This window comes from Eumetopias jubatus, unplaced genomic scaffold (genome assembly GCF_037043125.1).
Source record: "Eumetopias jubatus isolate StellerSeaLion01/CBP00866 unplaced genomic scaffold, mEumJub1_p1.0 scaffold_5, whole genome shotgun sequence".
Taxonomy (NCBI): Eukaryota; Metazoa; Chordata; class Mammalia; order Carnivora; family Otariidae; genus Eumetopias; species Eumetopias jubatus.
This window is the reverse complement of record NW_028274811.1, coordinates 28,872,364-28,893,643: the sequence shown is the minus strand read 5'-3', so window position 1 is coordinate 28,893,643 and position 21,280 is coordinate 28,872,364. Positions and strand designations below refer to the sequence as shown.

At 46.2% G+C, this 21,280-nt stretch overlaps 1 protein-coding gene across 6 annotated transcripts in view; it reads left to right on the top strand.

Moving 5' to 3' along the window:
- MACROH2A1 (macroH2A.1 histone) overlaps positions 1 to 21,280 on the top strand; it is an 85,346-nt gene that overhangs the window by 25,924 nt on the left and 38,142 nt on the right. For all 6 annotated transcript variants that reach the window (XM_028103692.2, XM_028103688.2, XM_028103693.2 and 3 more), the window contains exons 3-4: positions 5,962 to 6,068; positions 6,490 to 6,687. In XM_028103692.2, the coding sequence (XP_027959493.1) occupies positions 5,962 to 6,068; positions 6,490 to 6,687 (305 nt within the window). The remainder of the gene's footprint in view (positions 1 to 5,961; positions 6,069 to 6,489; positions 6,688 to 21,280) is intronic.

The following is a 21,280-nucleotide window of genomic DNA, read 5'->3' as shown; positions in this document are numbered from 1 at the left end:
AAGGGAAGGGACTCACGCCCTGGGCTGGGTTGGTGGGTAAGAGGAAGGTAGTGTTGGTCAAGAATCCTCTTTTTTGTTAATGTGTATAATGCAGAACTACTTACTTTTTACTTTGAAATCGGATAAACAGCTTACTTTAGAAACTCCCCAATTAAGCCGCGTTTCTCTCTTACTGCGAGACGTGGGGAAGGTGGGAGACTGGACCAGATGCTGGACCAGGTTCTTGGGGATCTGTAACGTGGGGCTTAACAGCAAGCGTCAAGTGTGTGTCAGACTCGGAACATCTGCAGAAAAGCAACAGAATGGCTTATCGTTAAAAAATACCTTGTATCCTGCACCTGCACACACACACACACACACACAAATACACACAAATGCTACCTTCTGATTCTCTTTGGAATCCCTGGTTCCTCTGAGGCCCAGGACAGGCCAACTGGAGAGCTTTGCTATGGCCCATGAGTGAGGCCCCGGAGCCTCAGGTTGACAGCTCGGCAGGTTTCAGACTCTTGCCGCTCATCTCCTGAAAAGGTGAGATGTGGGCCAGTGGATTCTGGGCCCCCCGGGGGAATTGGAGGAAAGTGCGGCACAGTCAGGATGCAGGAAACTCTGAGCAATCACTCTCCGATTGGGGTTGATTGGGTTAAGGCTTTCCAGAATGGTGTAAAACAGTTCTGAACTCCGTGAACTGCTGATGGAAGCCCGATGCATTGAAAGAAATACAATAAACAGTTTGCTCGTCATGTTGTTGGCTTTATAGCAAATATCTGTTTTCTCCTTGGGATTACGTGAACATTTGCTTTCCTTTGATTTCTGGTTGTTATTTTCAATCTTTCTTTTGTTAGCAGAGATGCTTCAAACAGCTCCAGAGAAGCCCCCCGACTCTTGCCTTTGCAAGGTTTGTGTTTAGAGCTTGGCGCAGCCTCCACACGTCACCTGTTAGCTGTTAGGCATCTAATTCTGTAAGCCATGACTTCATCTCCCTCAAGGAAGATAGACGGAATGCTTCCATACAACAGATATGGTTCAGTTCAAGATGTTTGGGGTGGGCGGGGGAGGGAGACTCTAAGCCTCTGGTCTCTGGGTGAACTTGGAAAGGAGACCTGTCAAAGGTATTCACGTTCAGACAGCTGGTCTGTAGCTGAAAACGCTTCCAAGTAATGCCATTATTCACGGCTGTGGGCATTTTGTCAAGCGGCCTTCAAGCAATCATGCTCCGTGGGCCTGGGGAATGGTGGGTCCAGGGGTGTCTCGGTAGTGCTTGCTGCTCGGAGGAGAGAATAAGGTTGCCTCGCTGGCCCCGGTCACTACAGATAATGGATCCAGTTGCTCCCTACTTGCCGGACTGGCCCTGGCCAGGAGTGGGAACCAGAGATATTTGGGTGTTTTGCAAGTTAGATCTTAAAAAAGATCTTAAAAAAAGAAATAGCTCATAAGCTGGCCAGTGTTGCTCATCATTCAGTTTGTCCCCGTGCAGTTTATCATTGGGAACCTTCCCACACTTAGAGTCCTCTCCAGAGCTGACCCCAAGTGCTCTGGACCCCAAACCTGTCCACTGTTGGTCATTGGTAACAAAACTATTCCTGTCGCTGGCCAGGAAGACTTGGCTTGAGCCGGTGGAGAACCTGGTGAGGGGTCTGTTTCTTCTTTCCTAACTGCTCTTGCCCAGTTTCCTCCTGTGGTTTCTTGCAGATTCCATTTGTTTTGGTTGTAGCCCCTAGGGCTGTGGCTCCTGAAAGCTCCCTCCAAGGGAGAATCCAACCAAGCACTGAGCTCTGGAAACCATGAAAAGGACTTGCGTCTGTAGGTGTGGTGCTTTCCCGATTCTCTTTCCCAGAATCCTTTTCCCTTAATCCAGGCAGGTGTTAAGAGATGCATAAAACCTTCCAAAATTCAAGATGAATCAGGTGTAAGAAGCCCTCCCTTGCAGGAAGGCATGGGTTCCATGCAAGTGGAGGCATAGCTGAAGCTGGCTCTGGCTTTCCCAGGGGGCTGCCCCCTTGCTTGTGGCCCTGTGGGCCCTTCCCACCGGGTGTGTGGGGTGGGGCGGTGGCAGGAACTGTGTACAACCCTGAGCCTGGGGCTTCTATGACCCTGCCGTTGCTGTCATTCGCAGAGGTGAGGATCAGTTACTAGGAAGGGAAGTGAATGAGGAAATTCCTTGGAGGGGGCCTGTGCCCTGCCCCCGTTCCTCACAGCCAGCACCCTCTCCCCGTCCAGAGCCGAGGGGAACTGTTCTGTCCTGCCGAGCAGCTGGTGTCGCCCACCTCCCCTCTCCCTCGGCAGCAGGCAGCCCTCTCCCGGCCAGGAAAGCCCCTGTGATGGCTGATGCCAAAACGGGCCTGATGACGAGAGGGTGGGCACTCCTGAAGACCTGGCAATGGCTGAGCTCGTGCTCTGGGTTCCTGCCTTTCTTCACTGTCAGATGCAGTCTCCATCTTTCTGGGCTGCTTAAAGCACCCCAGCTCTCTGCCACCAGATGTGTGCCAGACGGCCGGGCGTGGAACGTGCTTCTCATAAAAGGTGTGCCTCCGAGGTGCTCTGTCTCGCGTGTGTCCCTGGACAAAGGAGTTGCTATGGTAACTACCCTCTGGAAAACACGCAGGAATAAACAGATCAGGCTCTTGCTCAACTAGCTGCAGTGTGGCTCTGTGCCCCTCTTTGTTAGCCCCACTTGACACCCCCGCCCCCACAGGTGGAGCTGAGGGCCCACCCTTGGGCGGTAGAGGGCGGGAGGGCCAGTCCTCTGGGCGTGTCCAGATGGAAGGCAAGCTGGGGTTTGCAGCAAGAGCGGAGTCGTGGGTTTCCCTGCTCCTCGGTGAAGAAGGCAGAGGAATGAGACCCCTGCCCAGCTCTTTCCGAGGAGCTGCAAGGCTCCTCGTCCCACCTGACACCGACCCCTCAGGCTCACTCCCGGGTGGATCCAGGCCCAGTTAGCAGTAGGTGAGCACGCTCCTGGAGAGCTCCCAAGTGGAGAAACTGGCCGTTGAGGTTTCAGCCACAGAGGAAGAGCCTGGGGGCTGGGCGGGCGGTCGGGGAAGAAAAGCTCTTGAAGTGAAGGGGTTGTTGGAGACTTGATCTCCAGATTCCTGAGCCCTGGGTGCTCCTCACAGGTCACTCCTGTGCTTTATATCCTTGTGTCACAGGCCGTCTCTGTCCCACCCAAATGAGCGGCCCAAGGCCACTCGGAGTTGCGGTGACCCCTCCCCTCCCCCCGGGCCTTTGTGTCCATCACTGTGCTCAGAACAAGTTAAAGGAGCAGTGCCTAAAATAAGACCACAGCTTCTCCCCACAGTGGCCATGTACCTTCTCTGGGAGAGAGCCTTTCGCTACCACTCCGGGCAGTAAGAGGAAACAAGCCACGTCCACTTGCCTGAGAAACCATAATTTCCCATGAGCATGCCAGAGGGGTGGGCTTAGGGCACCCTTGTGGGTCTCTGTCTAATGAAGGCCAGGTAGAGCATTCTTAGCATGTTACTGGGAAAAGGTGGTAATCTACCAGACTCCTCCTGTACATCCTGGCTCTGCAGACACTGTTTGGCCCATGTTTCCCTGTGGCCCCAGAAAGCAGGGGATGGTGAGGAGGTGAGGGGATAGTGGAGGCCAGGGGGGATGGCAGATGGCTACAACTCTCTGGTCGCACCTGCTCCTCCCTGGCCCCCTGGGCTCCCCCCAGAACTGCTATGGCTAGCTCTCTTCTCTGCCTTTACTCCTCGAGGCTGTGCTCACATCAGGTGAGGCTCCTACTGTAGCTTCCTCCCCAGCCATGGGCAGGACCATAGTGTTGCAGGTGTGGTGCATCCTCCAGGAGTGAAGGAGGAAGAAGCCCAGGCTGGGCCCATTTCTGCATCATGGCATCTGGCGCTTAGGGTCACTTGGGCATATCCCAGGCACCCTTTCCTGCTTGGCCAAGATAGGTCCGTCTCTGCTGGACGTTGGAGCACACTGCAACCGTCACTTACAGGGAAGCTTCAGTGGAACCGGCAGGTGGGCCATCTCCCCCTCCATCTGCACTCAGGCTGCAGGGGGAACAGTCCTGTTGAGATTAACGGCTAAGGGTGGGAAATGTACTGGTTCTCACCCTGACCTCACAGGGCCTCCCTCCAGTGATTCTCAAATGGGAAATTCAAGGTGAGGGACTCTGGCCTGGGAGTGCCACGTAGACATGGGCCTCGTGGTACCTCTGGGGGTAGTGTGTCATCAGTGACGTGATTACTGAGTCACCGTATTCCTGCCTTGGGTTCCTAGTGGAAACCTGTGCCAGGTGTGACTGGTTCCCACCACTGCCACTAGGAACGGGAGTAGCCAAGCAGTTGTTCAGCGTTCTATGCCGTCGGTACTGCATCAGACCCAGCCCCTAGCACTCCTTCATGTGCGCTATGTAATCCTGTCAAGTTTAAATACGGGATCTGTTCCTTACTTTATAATGATTCTGAGTTCTGACTTTGCTGGAGATCTTTAGTACTGACAACCCAGAATACAAGGAATTCTTCAGTACCAGGAGGCGGTCAGGCCTGAGCCTGGTCCCCAGGGGAGTGGTCCTAGGCAGGGCGGTGGCACGGGTGGCACGGGCAGAATTGCTGATGTGGGGAGGGGAGTGTAAGATACGTTCTAGGACAATCTGGGTTAAGAAAAATGAGGAAAGGTTGATGTCGACGTTTCCCAAGAGAACTATGCTGCGGAGGTGGAAAAACTCTCTTGCCAAAGGGCACTTGCTATTTCTGCCCATCTTTGGTGCTGTGGAAGAGCCGTCATCCTATCCCGTGAGGGCTTGCTCTGAAGGCCGGGCAAATGAACCCGAGAGTTTTTAAAATGTTTTACAGTGTTGGGGCGCCTGGATGGCTCTATTGGTTAAGCATCTGCCTTCGGTTCAGGTCATGATCCCAGGGTCCTGGGATCGAGTCCCGCATCAGGCTCCCTGCTCAGCGGGGAGTCTGCTTCTCCCTCTCCCTCTGCCCCTCCCCTGCTTGTGTGTGCTCTCTCTCCCTCATAAAATCTTAGAAAGTTCTACAGTGTCAAGCATACAGAATGCTGAATGAGGGACACTTACATCACACCCCTAGATTTAATAGCACTTAACATATCACCACATTGGCTTTACTCTGTGGAGTTTGTTGCAAGTATTTGAGAGTAAATAGCAGACGTCAAAATCCTTCAGCCCCTAGTATTTAGGCACGTATCTCCTGTAAACAGGGTTCTCTCCAGAGTAGTGACATTATGGTCACACCCAAGAAAATTAATAATCCTTTAGTATCTAATATGCAGTTTATGTTCAGATCTCAGTTTTGTCCAGAATGACTTTTATAGCTCGCTTTTCTTTCTTTTTTCTTTTTTTTTGTAATCAGTATCCCATCAAGCATTGATAGGTTTGGTATGTTGTGTTTGGTTGTTAGGCTTCTTCAGCCTGTTCTATTGCATCCTGCCTCTTTCTCTTTATGTTTTTAGGATGTTGACTTGGTGGAATCCCATCATATGCTTTTAGTTTTGAGTCTGAATATCTAGGTGTTCGATGTTGCTTTTGTCAACAGAGATTGGCCAAGCCCCTGCCGTCCCAGAAACGCAGGCATGACCCACTGCTCAGGATGCACGGCTCACTTTCGGGGCCGCATGCACTGCTGGCTCTGCAGGGTTGGTCCTGGTGGCGTGTGGAGGGCTGACTGCAGGCAGCCTGTTGTGGGAAACAGGGTCACGTGTGCGCTCCACCACTTCTTACTGGGGGACCTCCATGTTTTCATCTCCAAAACAAAGGGGATGGAGCGGAGGGGCCTCCTGGTCCCATTCAACACCTGTGCGACTCAGCTCAGAGTGTGGTGGGGCAGAGCACCTGCAGCTTCATGCCTCGGGGTAGCTGCTTCCTGAGGCTGCTGCCCGTGCCCAGGGCCATGAACGTGGGGCCCGGGAGGTTGCCTGAGATTCTCTGACGCTCTCACCTGACCGGATGCTCTCCCACTCTGCTCCCTGCAGCTGAGATTCTGGAACTGGCGGGCAATGCAGCAAGAGACAACAAGAAGGGACGGGTCACGCCCCGACACATCCTGCTGGCTGTGGCCAACGACGAGGAGCTGAATCAGGTATGGGGCACTCTTCTCCCTCCCCTGCCAGACGCTTGGGCAGGCAGTCCTGCTGCCCGAGAGACACAGGGAAGTTGGCATTTGGCTGGCTGTCAGAGGTAGGCACTGCGTTTTGGACTATTAGCAGCTTCTCTGACCCCCATGCCAGTTTTTCCTCAAGGCTTTATTTGGGGACAGGAGGGAATGAAACAAGGTATTTGGCCCTCCCTGGAGGAAAGATAGCGAAGTTTCACTGGAGTGAGGGACTCTGAGGACCTGCTCCCTGTATACTGAGCATGAGTCCTGTCAGCATCCTTGGAGATGCCGTGGAGGAAGGAGCTCGACCAAGTAAAGCAAGAATGTGAATGGGCAGGGCAGACTTCTTGAAGGTCAGAGACAGGGTAGATAGGCTAACCATCTGCTACCTTGATTTTCCTGCAAGCTGCTAAAAGGAGTCACCATAGCCAGCGGGGGGGTGTTACCAAACATCCACCCGGAGCTGCTAGCAAAGAAACGAGGATCCAAAGGGAAGTTGGAAGCCATCATCACGCCACCCCCAGCCAAAAAGGCCAAGTCTCCATCCCAGAAGAAGCCCGTGTCTAAGAAAGCAGGAGGCAAGAAAGGGGCCCGGAAATCCAAGGTACGTGATTGGGCAGGTGTATGTGGGTTGGGGCAGGGCAGGTGCAGGTCGGTGAGGTCATGAGTGGCTCCCTCCTGCTGAGGGCTTATCCAAGGACTAAGGAACGTGTGGGAGCTGCTTGCAGAGAGGCTAGCCCAGCTCCAGTGACCAGAATCTGAGTGAAAAACTGGATTCCTGCAGGCAAGGGGGATGTGGGGAGGAGGCTGGGGCAGATAGCCCCAGACTGGAAGGACCCCATTCCTGGCCTGCCAGGCAGAGGCTTACACCTCTGGGAAGGGACCTGGGTGGTGTAGGAGCTTTCCTGTGTTGGGGCGGCTGCCATCGAGTCCTACCTGAGGGCGCTGGCTGCCTACTTGCCCCTGACGCTCTCAGAATTCTCGCTATGTTGCCATGCCTGCATGTCCTCTGAGCATCTTCAAGGAAGGATGGTTCAGGCAGTTAGCTCTTCAGAATGGTTGCCTTGTTAAGGAAGAAAACAGAGGAATTCAGATGCTCCTTCGAGACCCAGCTTGGACTGAGATGAGGTCCCAGGTGCCGATCTTTTTGTGGCGAGTGAAGCGCTCTCAGTAGTGTGACCTAATGTCTTCGTGGGTGGGGCAGGCCGGCTAATCCCCAGCCCCGATCCTCGTGGTGGAGGAGCGGCAGCCCAGCCTTGGGAGGTCTGGGCCTGCGGGTGGTTGCGCTCCCTTGTCTGAGCAACGGCGGGAGGCCCCAGAGCAACTGGAACAGGTGTTCTGTGTTCCTGCCTCACTGGACCCAGCCTGTGAGCTCTTGTCACAGCCTCCAGGGCCAACCAGCCAGGGACCGGACAGTGAGAGCTCCTTTTAACAAAATGGAATCTTAAGCTGTCCTGCTCCCCCCTGCCCTGGGGCACCCCCTCAGGTTTGATCCTTCTGGTCTCCAGCCAGACTAGGTGGAAATTACCTCTGGCAGAAGGTGACCTGCCTATTTTGTGAGACCCTCAGTAGTAGCTCCTTAGAGATGCCTTGTGGGTCACATGCAGTGTCAGCACATTCTTCCCACCAGAACCCAAAGCCTTTGCCCATTTGAGATGGTGAGGACACCTTGCCAGGCCAGGCTGCAGGAGCACTGCCCTTGCACCCCACTCTCGTCCACCCTCCCAGCATGTCCCCCCACCCTGAGCCGGTCCACAAGCAGGCCTCCAGCCCCCCAACTTCCTATCTACACTGTTTGCCAGCCTTTGGTAGTTGAGGTAGAAGAAGCTGTAGTTTTTGTACATGCTGCTGGGTGTGAACAAATGCTTCCCTGAAAACAACAAAATCTGAAATCATCTTGCCCACAGGCCACCGCCCTGCCCCAACCCCCTAGCTGAGAATCACTCCCAACTCTCTGAGAGAGAACCCTGTAACTGAAGAGTGTCCTGGAAGTTTTTTCCAGCTCCGTACACCCCACCTAGCTCACAAGTCCTAGGGGGAGGCTCACGGCCAGGCGGGGATGTCGCAGAATGCTCCCTTACTCGTTCCTGCCAAGTATAAAATTAGCAGATTGAACTGTTTCTCTCTCTCCTTTCAACATTTACATTTGCGGGGAGGAACAGGACGACAGGGAAGGCAGGGGGACGTGCCTGTGCAAGCCTTTCTAAGTGTTAGAAGATGAAGATGCCAGGTCCCTCATCTCTGGATCACAGGCCCCAGGAAGCTGGCTGCCCGCAGAGCAGGGCCCTTGGTGCTTGGCTTAGTGTTCCTCCAGCTGTGGCCCAAGCGTGGCCCTTGTTCATGCAGACCCACTGCTTACTGACGCGGAGTAGCCCCTCTGTGTGCCTCGGGCAACCCTGGGCTGAACCCTGCTCCTGTCACCGCTGATCTTCCCCGAGTAGGAATTGTCTGACGGCTTTTTGGCCTTCCCACTTGACCAAACACTAGGAATGCTGTTTCTTTCTTTTTGGACTGGAAATGAAGGGGGTGTGTGTGTGTGTGTCTGTGTCTGTCTGTCTGTAGCTCTAGTAGCTATATTTGGAGCTCACTGTTTCTAATAACCATACGCCAATAATCACTCAAACACTCAGCTTTCCCCTTGATTACAAAAGCAGGAAGTCTGTTATGGTGGTCTGTTTTTCTTCCACACAATAAAACACATTGTCTGCTTACTGTACCAGTATTTGGCTAACATTAAACCCTGGGGGAAGCTGAAATTGGAACCGTGAACAGCTAATTTTCAAAACATTTGTTTAATGTAAATTGTGGTGTCAGCTCCCAGAAACAGCAGAGAACCTGCATCTCCAGGTTTAAGTGGAATGTTCTGAAAATAACCTTTCCAGAGACATGAGCAGAAAGCCTTAGTAACATGCTAAAGCACTTGGAGTAAAAGGGAGTTGGTATTTTTCAAGTGTCAACACTTGAATTCCAAATCATAATTTTCCCCCCAATTCGATGTAATTGGGAGGTTTTGAAAGTCTCCAGTTGTGACAACTGAGTCAGCTATCGTGGAACCAGAGAGAGGAGACAGCAGAACCCACTGGGGCTGCGAGTCCAGGGCCCTGATGGTGCCTTGGGGCTCCTCCTGCCTACTTGGGTGGCCTCAGGCAAGTCTGGGCCTCAGTTTACCCCCTCCCATAAAAATGATGGGGTCCATTCCAGGCTCACATTTCAATGACTGAATCTTTGCACTGTGTTTGTGCCTCAGTAATGTGTGTAAGAGTGGGGATGGTACAAAGGAGGATGCTGTAGGAATTCTCAGCACAGCCGCCCCTGCCTCCCCAGAGCAGTCTCTGTAATGAACGTCTCTGCACCTTGCAGAAAGTCTATGCGTGGAAAAGCATAGAGATCCGTAAAGCCCTCCTCGTCGTCCCTGCCTTTAGATATAAACACATATAAAAGATGCTACCCACTGTTTTGGCAGGGTGGCACAGTGGTGAAGGGTGCCAGCTTACTTGGCTTTGCAATCTAATTGCCATTTTCTGGCTGCATGACCTTAGTGAGTGACTTAATTTCTCTGGTAGCTCAGTCTCCTCATCTGTGAAATGGAGACCGAACACAGGGTGCTTGGGAGGCTTAGGAGAAAATGCGGTCGAGTCCTTACGACAGTGCCTGGCACACACCTTCACTGCTGTTCTGACTCCCTTGTTCTGCCCCTCTCAGCATAGAGCTGGCTCTTGAGAATTCCATGGTGTGGTTCTGGTGCCCTAGATAGTACGCAAAACCGTTTTAACCAGTTCTCTGCGAATGAACTTGCGGTTGTTCTGAGCGTTCCGACCAACGGTGCCACAGGGACCCTAACTGTATGTGGGTGTCCATGTTCCTGGATCTGTAGGACAGAGTCCCCAACGGCAGCTTGCTGCAGCAGACAGATTTCTGAGGGCTGTTGCTCACGTACAGAGCATGTTTTCCCGTTCAGAAATTTCTAACTCTGCCGCCTCCTTTTAACAGTTAACACCAAAGCTGTTGAAAGAAGATGCCTGCATTTAGTCAGTAGTCATCGCATCTGCATGTGCTCCTCATTCCTCTTGCTGGTGAGGGTACGGCAGTGAAAGCAGGCCCTTGCCCTCTGTGGGTGCTTGCTGAGCTTTGGGCTAGTGAGGGGGGCAGAGTCATTACAGAAGGGGTGTTGGGGGGAAGCGGGTGCCGTGACAAAAACACAGCAGGGATGCCAGAGGCAGCCTTACTTTACAGAGGCAGTCAGGTGAGGCTTCTCTGGTAAGGTGACACTGGAACAGAGAGGCCTTCGAGAGTAAGTTGTCTGGGCATTCAAGTGACTGGCGGGAAAGCGCTTGTGACAGAGGACCAACCAGCCTGCCTGTCCCCTCCCAGAGAGAACCTGACAGGACTTGGATGTGAGGTTTCCGATGTTTCTATAACACGCACACCTCTGGCAATTAGAGAAGTTTCAGAACCCTTCGTAAGATTAGGTTTTCAAATGCATAAAATACTGAAGATTCGAAGGAAGCCATTTATGCTTAAATCATCCAGATTAAGACCCCTTGTCAGAATATTTACTGAGAGCCATAGGATAATCTTTAGGGGATCTGCAAGAAGACCGTTTTGCCAAAAGTCTGGATTAAAAAATTCTCTCACCTAGGATTTTTCTGGTTTCTTTGTTTTTTCATTTTAATTCCAGTTAGTTAACATACAGTGTTCTGTTAGTCTCAGGTGTACAATATAGTGATTCAGTCTCACCCAGCACTTTTCAAACATAAACCCGCATAACCCTCCAACTGAACTCCACCCCCATGTGGAAATCACCCCCTGAGTCATGAAGATATGCTTGCTTCCTACTGCCTGGCAGGAAGCCCACGATGAATTTCGTTGAGTACCTGTTTCTTTTTTGAGAGAGAAATATTTAAACTGAAAATTGAGTGATGAATGTTTGGGTAAGGGATGCCAGAGAAAGACATTGGTTATTGTGAGAAGCTGCCATCCTTGCAAAATCTTGCTGGCCTTTTATTGAGCTTCCTAGCAGGTCTGACATCTGGGTGAAAGAGACTGGACATAGGTCATCTTGGGTTGATGATTTCACATAAGGCTTTTTGGACACTCAGCCCTGCCTGTTCTTAAATAGGTCTCCCTCTGACTCTTGACTGAATAGAAGCTTGGTGCAGGTACAATACATGGGAGCTTTTGGATTTGTAGAATAATATTAAATTCCCCGAAGTCAATCATTTTGGAGATGGACAAAGAGTATTGCTTGCTAGCTTTTTCCCCTCTTGCCAGGGTCTGAAAAAAATCTTACCAGCTACTGTCACCATTTCATAGAAGAAAATGGCATTTGAATCAGTAAGACTGGGAAGGGAAGTAATCCCTGACTATAGCCTTGATGTAAAACCTAGGGGAACAGTTACTATGATTTGAATGTAGTGACCTCTCACGAGGCATCTGAGTGCACCTCAACTACTCTGTTGTGGGCTAGGAACCTCGCACGGAAGAGACTTGGCCAGACTGGAGAGAACCAGGAGGAATGGCTTGTCCTACACAGACAGGGTTTGGCAGCTTTCTCTCAAGGCCACTGGTTTAGCAGATCTCCCATCTTAGATTCATTTTCCCCCCAAGGAATCGAAGGCAGAGGGAAGTTAAGCAGTGTGCTCTAGGTTACGTCACTAGTAGAACCAGAAATCAAATGCAGAATTTCAGAGCTCAAACATCACGTCCCTCGTGTGTCCTATGACTGTGGACCACTTACTTGCCCTGGCAGAGGCCCCTCTGTTCTGTAGGTGGAGGGCTGACAGCCGACTGCTGTAGGGCGAGCGGGGCAATAGCTTAAAAACATTTTTATTTTTAATAACACATCTGGACTCTCTTTGAATATATTTGTGCATTCATGATACACATTCTGCTTAAAACGTCCATTTTCTATCCTCTGTAGCACTGTTTTCCAGTTTTATCGAGATATGCTTGACATACGGCATTACATACATTTAAGGTACACAGCATAAGGACTTGACTCACATCAGTTATGAAATGGTTACCACAGTAAGTTTAGATGATATTCATTGTGTCATGTAGATACAAAAAAGGCGTTTGTTTTTCTCTGTGATGAGAACGCTTAGGACTTACTCTCTTAATAACTTTCAGATGTGCCATGCAGCATTGTTAGCTATGGTTGGGGTGCCGTGCATTACATCCCCTGTACTTCTTTATCTCATAACTGGAAGTTTGTATCTTTTTTTGTAGTATTTTTTTAAAAAAGTATAGTTGACCTACAATGTTAGTTTCAGGGCATACAGCATAGCGATTTGTCTTCTCTGTAGATTTCACTGTGTTCACCCCAAGTGTAGCTACCATCTGTCAATTGTGCAACCTTAATTATAATACCATTGATTTTATTCCCTCTGCTGTACCTTTTATCCTTTTGACTTACTCTGTAACTGGAAGCCTGTACCTCCTACGCCCCTTCACCCATTTTGCCCACCACGCTGCCCACCTCTCCTCTGGCAGCCTAATGTTCTCTGTATTTATGATTCTGTTTCTGCTTTTTGTTTTCTTCATCTCTTTGGATTTTTAGATTGCACATGTAAGTGATACCATACGATATTTGTCTTCTCTGATTTACTTCACTTAGCATACTATCTTCTAGGTCCATCCATGTTGTTGCATATGGCAAGATCTCATCCTTTTATATGATTGAGTAATATTCCATTGTCTGTGCATGTGTATAATATATGCATATGCCACTTTATGCATTCATCTACTGATGGACACCTGGTTGCTTCTCTGTCTTGGGTATTGTAAATAATACTGCAATAAACAATAGGGGTGCATATATCTTTCCAAATTAGTGTTTTCCTTTTCTTTGGGTACATAACGAGTGGTAGAATTACTGGATCATATGGTAACTGTATTTTTAATTTTTTGAGGATCATCCATATTGTTTTGCATAGGGGCTGCACCAATTTACATTCCCACCAACAGTGCCCAAGGGTTCATTTTTCTCCACATCCTCGCCAGCAGTTATTTCTTGTCCTTTTGATTTCAGCCATTTTGGTAGGTGTGAGGTGATAATTCAATGTGGTTTTGATTTGTGTTTCCCTGATAATTAGTGATGTTTAGCATCTTTTCATGTCTGTTGGCCAACTGTATGTCATCCTTGGAAAAATGGCTGTTCATGAAACCCACTTTATTGAGAGTTTTTATCATGAATGGATGTTGAATTTTGTCACATGCTTTTTTTTTTTTTTTTTGCATCTTTTGATCCTCTCGATCATATAATAGTTATCCTTCATTGTGTTGATGTGGTACATCATGTTGTTTGATGTGCAAATATTGAACCATCCTTGCATCGCCAGAATAAATCCCACTTGATCGTGGTAAATGATCTTTTTAACGTATTCTTGAATGCAATTTGCTAATATTTTGTTGAGGATTTTTTATCTGTGTTCATCAAGGATATTGGATTTTGGGCACCAGGACCCTGCTCCCATCCACCTGTGCTACCAAAGTTTGGGGGAAATGTAAACCATGGCACTAACCAGTTCCTCTGACCTGGAGAGAGTTCCAGCAGCTCCCTGCCATTTGGTGGAGTTCTAGGGCTGGATCTTTTATATTCTAGCTGCTCTCTTAAACCAAGGCTATTTTTTTCAGTGCCCCGAGGTAGAGAAATCTGCTGCTCAGTGCCTCAGTTACTTCCTACCACAGTTCACAGCAGCAAGGGTGGGGGTTCCCTTCATTATCATGTCTCCCTCTCTTTCGCTATTTGTTCTCTGTGGTCTCTTTATCTTTTGTTAGTAGAAGCTGTTGTCAGCCCTCAGTTCTTCAGAAGGAATCGCTGTATCAATAGGTGTAGATGTGGGGTGTCTGTGGTGGAGGTGAGTTCAGGGTCTTCCGCTATCACCATCTTGAACTGGAACTCTAGGTGAAAGTTTGTACCTTTTGACCACTGACATCCAAGTCCCCCATAAGTACACAACTATGAATAAAAAAAGGAGATGTAGGGCCTTAGATGGAATCTGAGCAAGTTAAGGGACCTTTTTTTTTTTTGTCTTCATAGTACATTTAACTTCATTGCGTTGTATATATTTTTCTTTATTGTTGTGTTTGATTCATTTAAGTTATTGTATGTAGCAGATAGCACTAAGTCAGTGTATTTCATGGTTGGAATTTACCACCATGTGGTTATCCATTCTGCTCTGGAGATATTTAAGTTGTTTCCAATTTGAGGCTTCTACCAAGATTCCTGCACAAAAGTACATGCTTTTTGGTGCACACATGTTGTATTGTCTTGGGAGAATACCTTTAAGTGGAATTGTGGTATCACAGGGTATTTATATGTTCAGCTTTAGTAGAGAGTGCCAAATAGTTTTCCCGAGTGGTGGTAAAAGTATGTGGTCCCAATGCAGCAAATGGGAATTCCAGTTCTACATCCTTGCCAAGGCAGGCTAATTTGAGAATTAAATTTTAACCATTCTGGTGGGTGTGCACTGTCTTGGTGACCAGTTAGCCTTAGCATCTGCACAAACAAATTTTGGCCCTTTGGATAATTCCTTTTGTTCTAGTGTTCTGTGCAGTTTTAAAAAAAATAGGATTAGCTATCTATTTTAAATGAGTTACACAGTACTTCTTTTTATATTATGGATATGAATTCTTTTTTTATTGAGATATGGATATGAATTCTTTTTTTATTGAGATAGAATTGGCTTTTAACATTAAGGTCATTTGGGGCACCTGGGTGGCTCAGTTGTTGGGCCTCTGTCTTTGGCTCAGGTCATGATCCTAGCCAGGGTCCTGGGATCGAGCCCCATATCGGGCTCCCTGCTCAGCGGGAAAAGCCTGCTTCTCCCTCTCCCACTCCCCCTGCTTGTGTTCCCTCTCTCGCTGTGTCTCTCTCTGTCAAATAAATAAAATCTTTAAAAAAAATTGGTCATTTAGGTGTACAATCTGATCATTTGATATTTGTTTTTTATTATGTTAATCACCATACAATACATCATTAGCTTTTGATGCAGTGATCCACGATTCACTGTTTTCCTATAACACCCAGTGCTCCATGCAGTATGTGACCTCCTTAATACCCATCACCACGCTAACCTACCCTCCCACCCCCCCTCCCCTCTAAAACGCTCAGTTTGTTTCTTAGAGTCCATAGTTTCTCATGGTTCATCTCTTCCTCCAATTTCCCCCCCTTCATTTTTCCCTTCCTTCTCCTAATGTCCTTCATGCTTATGTTCCACAAATTGACTTCGCTGCTTGACTTACTTCACTTAGCATAATCTCCTCCAGTCCCATCCATGTTGATGTAAAAGTTGGGTATTTGTCCTTTCTGATGGCTGAGTAATAATATCATTGTACGTATGGACCACATCTTTTTTTTTTAATTTTTTTATTTTTATGTTAATCACCATACATTACATCATTAGTTTTTGAGGTAGTGTTCCATGATTCATTGTTTGGGCATAACACCCAGTGCTCCATGCAGAATGTGCCCTCTTTAATACCCATCACCAGGCTAACCCATCCCCCCACCCCCCTCCCCTCTAGAACCCTCAGTTTGTTTTTCAGAGTCCATCGTCTCTCATGGTTCGTCTCCCCCTCCGACTTACTCCCCTTCATTCTTCCCCTCCTGCTATCTTCTTCTTTTTCTTTCTTCTTAACATATGTTGCATTATTTGTTTCAGAAGTACAGATCTGTGATTCAACAGTCTTGCACAATTCACAGCGCTCACCATAGCACATACCCTCCCCAATGTCTATCACCCAGCCACCCCATCTCTCCCACCCCCCACCACTCCAGCAACCCTCACTTTGTTTCCTGAGATTAAGAATTCCTCATATCAGTGAGGTCATATGATACATGTCTTTCTCTGATTGACTTATTTCACGCAGCATAACACCCTCCAGTTCCATCCACGTCGTTGCAAATGGCAAGAGCTCATTCCTTTTGATGGCTGCATAATATTCCATTGTGTATATATACCACCTCTTCTTTATCCATTCATCTGTTGATGGACATCTTGGCTCTTTCCACAGTTTGGCTAGTGTGGATATTGCTGCTCTAAACATTGGGGTGCACGTACCCCTTCGGATCCCTACATTTGTATCTTTGTGGTAAATACCCAGTAGTGCAATTGCTGGATCATATGGTAGCTCTATTTTCAACTGTTTGAGGAACCTCCATACTGTTTCCAGTGGCTACACCAGCTTGCATTCCCACCAACAGTGCAGGAGGGTTCCCCTTTCTCCGCATCCCCGCCAACATCTGTCATTTCCTGAATTGTTAATTTTAGCCATTCTGACGGGTGTGAGGTGGTATCTCATTAAGGTTTTGATTTGGATTTTTCCCTGATGTCGAGCGATGTGGAGCACTTTTTCATGAGTCTGTTGGCCATTTGGATGTCTTCTTTGGAAAAATGTCTGTTCATGTCTTCTGCCCATCTCTTGATTGGATTATTTGTTCTTTGGGTGTTGAGTTTGATAAGTTCTTTATAGATTTTGGATACTAGCCCTTTATCTGATATGTCATTTGCAAATATCTTCTCCCATTCTGTCGGTTGTCTTTTGGTTTTGTGGACTGTTTCTTTTGCTGTGCAAAAGCTTTTTATCTTGATGAAATTCCAATAGTTCATTTTTGCCCTTGCTTCCCTTGCCTTTGGCGATGTTTCTAGGAAGAAGTTGCTGTGGCTGAGGTCGAAGAGGTTGCTGCCTGTGTTCTCCTTTAGGATTTTGATGGACTCCTGTCTCACGTTTAGGTCTTTCAACCATTTGGAGTCTATTTTTGTGTGTGGTGTAAGGAAATGGTCCAGTTTCATTCTTCTGCATGTGGCTGTCCAATTTTCCCAACACCATTTGTTGAAGAGACTGTCTTTTTGCCATTGGACATTCTTTCCTGCTTGGTCAAAGATGAGTTGACCATAGAGTTGAGGGTCCATTTCTGGGCTCTGTATTCTGTTCCATTGATTTATGTCTCTGTTTTGGTGCCAGTACCATACTGTCTTGATGATGACAGCTTTGTAATAGAGCTGGAAGTCTGGAATTGTGATGCCGCCAGCTTTGCTTTTCTTTTTCAATATTCCTCTGGCTATTCGGGGTCTCTCCTGGTTCCTTACAAATTTTAGGATTATTTGTTCCATTTCTTTGAAAAAAGTGGATGGTATTTGGATGGGGATTGCATTGAATGTGTGGATTGCTCTAGGTAGCATTGACATCTTCACAATGTTTGTTCTTCCAATCCATGAGCATGGAACGTTTTTCCATTTCTTTGTGTCTTCTTCAATTTCTTTCATGAGTATTTTATAGTTTTCTGAGTACAGATCCTTTGCCTCTTTGGTTAAATTTATTCCTAGGTTATCTTATGGTTTTGGGTGCAATTGTAAATGGGATCGACTCCTTGATTTGTCTCTCTTCTGTCTTGTTGTTGGGGTATAGGAATGCCACTGATTTCTGTGCATTGATTTTATATCCTGCTACTTTACTGAATTCCTGTATGAGTTCTAGCAGTTTTGGGGTGGAGTCTTTTGGGTTTTCCACATACAGTATCATATCATCTGCAAAGAGTGAGAGTTTGACCTCCTCTTTGCCAATTGATGCCTTTGATTTCTTTTTGTTGTCTGACTGCTGTGGCTAGGACTTCTAATACTATGTTGAATAGCAGTGGTGAGAGTGGACATCCCTGCTGCGTTCCTGACCTTAGGGGGAAAGCTCTCAGCTTTTCCCCATTGAGAATGATATTTGCTGTAGGTTTTTCATAGATGGCTTTTATGATATTGAGGTATGTACCCTCTATCCCTATACTCTGAAGAGTTTTGATCAAGAAAGGATGCTGTACTTTGTCAAAAGCTTTTTCTGCAACTATTGAGAGGATCATATGATTCTTCTTTCTTTTGTTAATGTATTGTATCACGTTGATTGATTTGCGGATGTTGAACCAGCCTTGCAGCCCAGGGATAAATCCCACTTGGTTGTGGTGAATAATCCTTTTAATGTACTGTTGGATCCTATTGGCTAGTATTTTGGTGAGAATTTTTGCATCCATGTCCATCAGAGATATTGGTCTGTAATTCTCCTTTTTGATGGGGTCTTTGGTTTTGGGATCAAGGTAATGGTGGCCTCATAAAATGAGTTTGGAAGTTTTCCTTCCATTTCTATTTTTGGAACAGTTTCAGGAGAATAGGTATTAATTCTTCTTGAAATGTTTGGTAGAATTCCCCTGGGAAGCCACCTGGCCCTGGGCTTTTGTTTGTTGGGAGATTTTTGATGACTGCTTCAATTTCCTTAGTGGTTATAGGTCTGTTCAGGTTTTCTATTTCTTCGTGGTTCAATTTTGGTAGTTGATACATCTCTAGGAATGCACCCATTTCTTCCAGGTTATCTAATTTGCTGGCATAGAGTTGCTCATAATATGTTCTTTTAATTGTTTGTATTTGTTTGGTGTTGGTTGTGATCTCTCCTCTTTCATTCATGATTTTGTTGATTTCGGTCATTTCTCTTTTCTTTTTGATCAGTCTGGCCAGGGGTTTATCAATCTTGTTAATTCTTTCAAAGAACCAGCTCCTAGTTTCATTGATCTGTTCTACTGTTGTTTTTCTAGTTCATTGATTTCTGCTCTGATCTTTATTATTTCTCTTCTCCTGCTGGGTTTAGGCTTTATTTGCTGTTCTTTCTCCAGGTCCTTTAGGTGTAGGGTTAGGTTGTGTATTTGAGACCTTTCTTGTTTCTTGAGAAAGGCTTGTATTGCTTATATACTTTCCTCTTAGGACTGCCTTTGCTGTATTCCAAAGATTTTGAACTGTTGTGTTTTCATTTTCATTGGTTTCCATGAATTTGGACCACATCTTCTTTATCCATTCATCTGTTGAAGGGCATCTCGGCTCTTTCCACAGTTTGGCTATTGCGGACATTGCTGCTATGAACATTGGGGTGCATATGGCCCTTCTTTTCACTGCATCTGTGTCTTTGGGGTAATTTGTATATATATTGCCAATGATCACCACAGTATGTCCTGTTAACATCTATCACCATACGTAATTACCAAGTTACTTTTCTTAGGAAGAGAACTTTTAAGGTTGACTTTGTTAGCAACTTTCAAATAGGCAATACATATTACTGACTGTATTCACCATGCTTTATATTACCTCCTCATGACTTCTTTCTTTTATAACTGGAAGTTTGTAGCTTTTGACCTGATTCACCCATTTCACCTGCCTCCCACCCCCATCCCCTGCCTCTGTCACCCATCAGTCTGTTCTCTGAATCTAGAAACTGGGCTATTTTCTTTTTTTTTTTTATGATTCCACCTATAAGTGTGAACATACAGTTATTTGTCTTTCTCTGTGATGTATTTCACTTAGTATAATGCCCTCAAGGTCACATCCTTCTTTTTTATGGTTTAATAACATTGTATTTTATATAATTATATATAAATGTATATAAACGTGTATATATGTATACATAAAATAATTTAGGAGATATGTGTAATAAGACATAAAAATAATAGGACATATGTAAGGACATATATATTAGAATATAAAACATGTTAGTATATGTAATATATAAATATCTTTATCAAATTTTCATATTTTCTTTATCCATGTTTCCACTGATGGATACTTAGGTTCTTTTCATTACTTGGCTATTATAAATAATGCTGTAGTAAACATGGGGGTGCATATTATCTTTTTGAGTTAGTGTTTTTGTTTTCTTCAGAAGTAAAAATTGCTGGGTCATATGGTAGTTCTATTTTTAATTTTCTGAGGAGCCTGCATACTGTTTCCCATGGTGGCTGCACCAATGTACATTTCCACCAACAGTGCACTCGGAGTTCCCCTTTCTCCATGTCCTTACCGACACCTGTTATTTCTTGTCTTTTTGATTATAGCCTAATAGGTGTCTTTTTGATTATAGCCTAATAGGTGTGTGGTGATAGCTCGTTGTGGTCTAGATTTGCATTTACCTGATGACTAGTGATGTGGAGCACCTTTTCTTGTGTTTGTTTGCCATCTGTATGTCGTCTTTGGAAAAATGTCTACTCAGAATCTGACCACTTTTTTTAGTTTTTATTTAAATTCCAGTTAGTTCACATACAGCATATTAGTTTCAGGTGTCCACTGTGGTGATTCAGCACTTCCGTACAATACCCAGTGCTCATGATGAGCGCCTTCTTTAATCCCCATCACCTTCTTGACCCATCCCCTCACCCATCTCCCCTCTGGTAACCATCAGTTTGTTCTGTAGAGTTAAGAGACTGTTTCTTGGTTTGCCACCCTCTCTTTTTTTCCATTTGCTCGTTTGTTTTGTTTCTTAAATTTCACATATGCATGAAATCATATGGTATTTGTCTTTCTCTGACCTGTTTCACTAAGCATAATTTCCTAGCTCCATCCAAGTTGTTGGAAATGGCAAGATTTCATTCTTTTTTTATGGTTGAGTAATAATCCATTGTGTATATATAACACGTCTTCTTTATCAATTCATCAGTCAGTGGACACTTGGGCTGTTTCCATAATTTGGCTATTGTAGATAATGCTGCTGTAAACATTGGGGTACGTGTATCTCTTTTAATTAGCATTTTTTTCTTTGGGTAAATACCTAGCAGTGTGATTGCTGCATCATAGAGTAGCTCCAATTTTAACTTTTTGAGGAAGCTCCATACTGTTTTCCAGAGTGGCTGCACCAGTTTGCATGCCCACCAACAGTGCAAGAGGGTTCCCCTTTCTCCGCATACTCGGAGGAACGTTTTGTTCCTTGTGTTGTTGATTTTAGCCATTCTGACAGGTGTGAGGTGATAACTCATGGTGGTTTTGATTTGTATTTCCCTGATGATCAGTGATGATGAGCATCTTTTCATGTTGGCTATCTGTATGTCTTCTTTAGAAAAATGTCTATTCATGTCTTCTGCCCATTTTTTAATTAGATTATTTTTTTGGGTGTTGAGCTTGATAAGTTATATATTTTGGAAGCTAACTCTTTATCAGATATGTCATTTGCAAATATCATCTCCCATGCCATAGGTTGCCTTTTAGTTTTGTGGATTGTTTCCTTCCCTGTGCAGAAGCTTTTTATTTTGACATAGTCCCAATAATTTATTTTTGCCTTTGTCTCCCTTGCCTCGGGAAACATATCTAGAAAGAAGTTGCTGTGGCTGATGTCAAAGAAGTTACTGTCTGTGTTCTCTTCTAGGATTTTTATGGTGTCAGATCTCACATTTAGGTCTC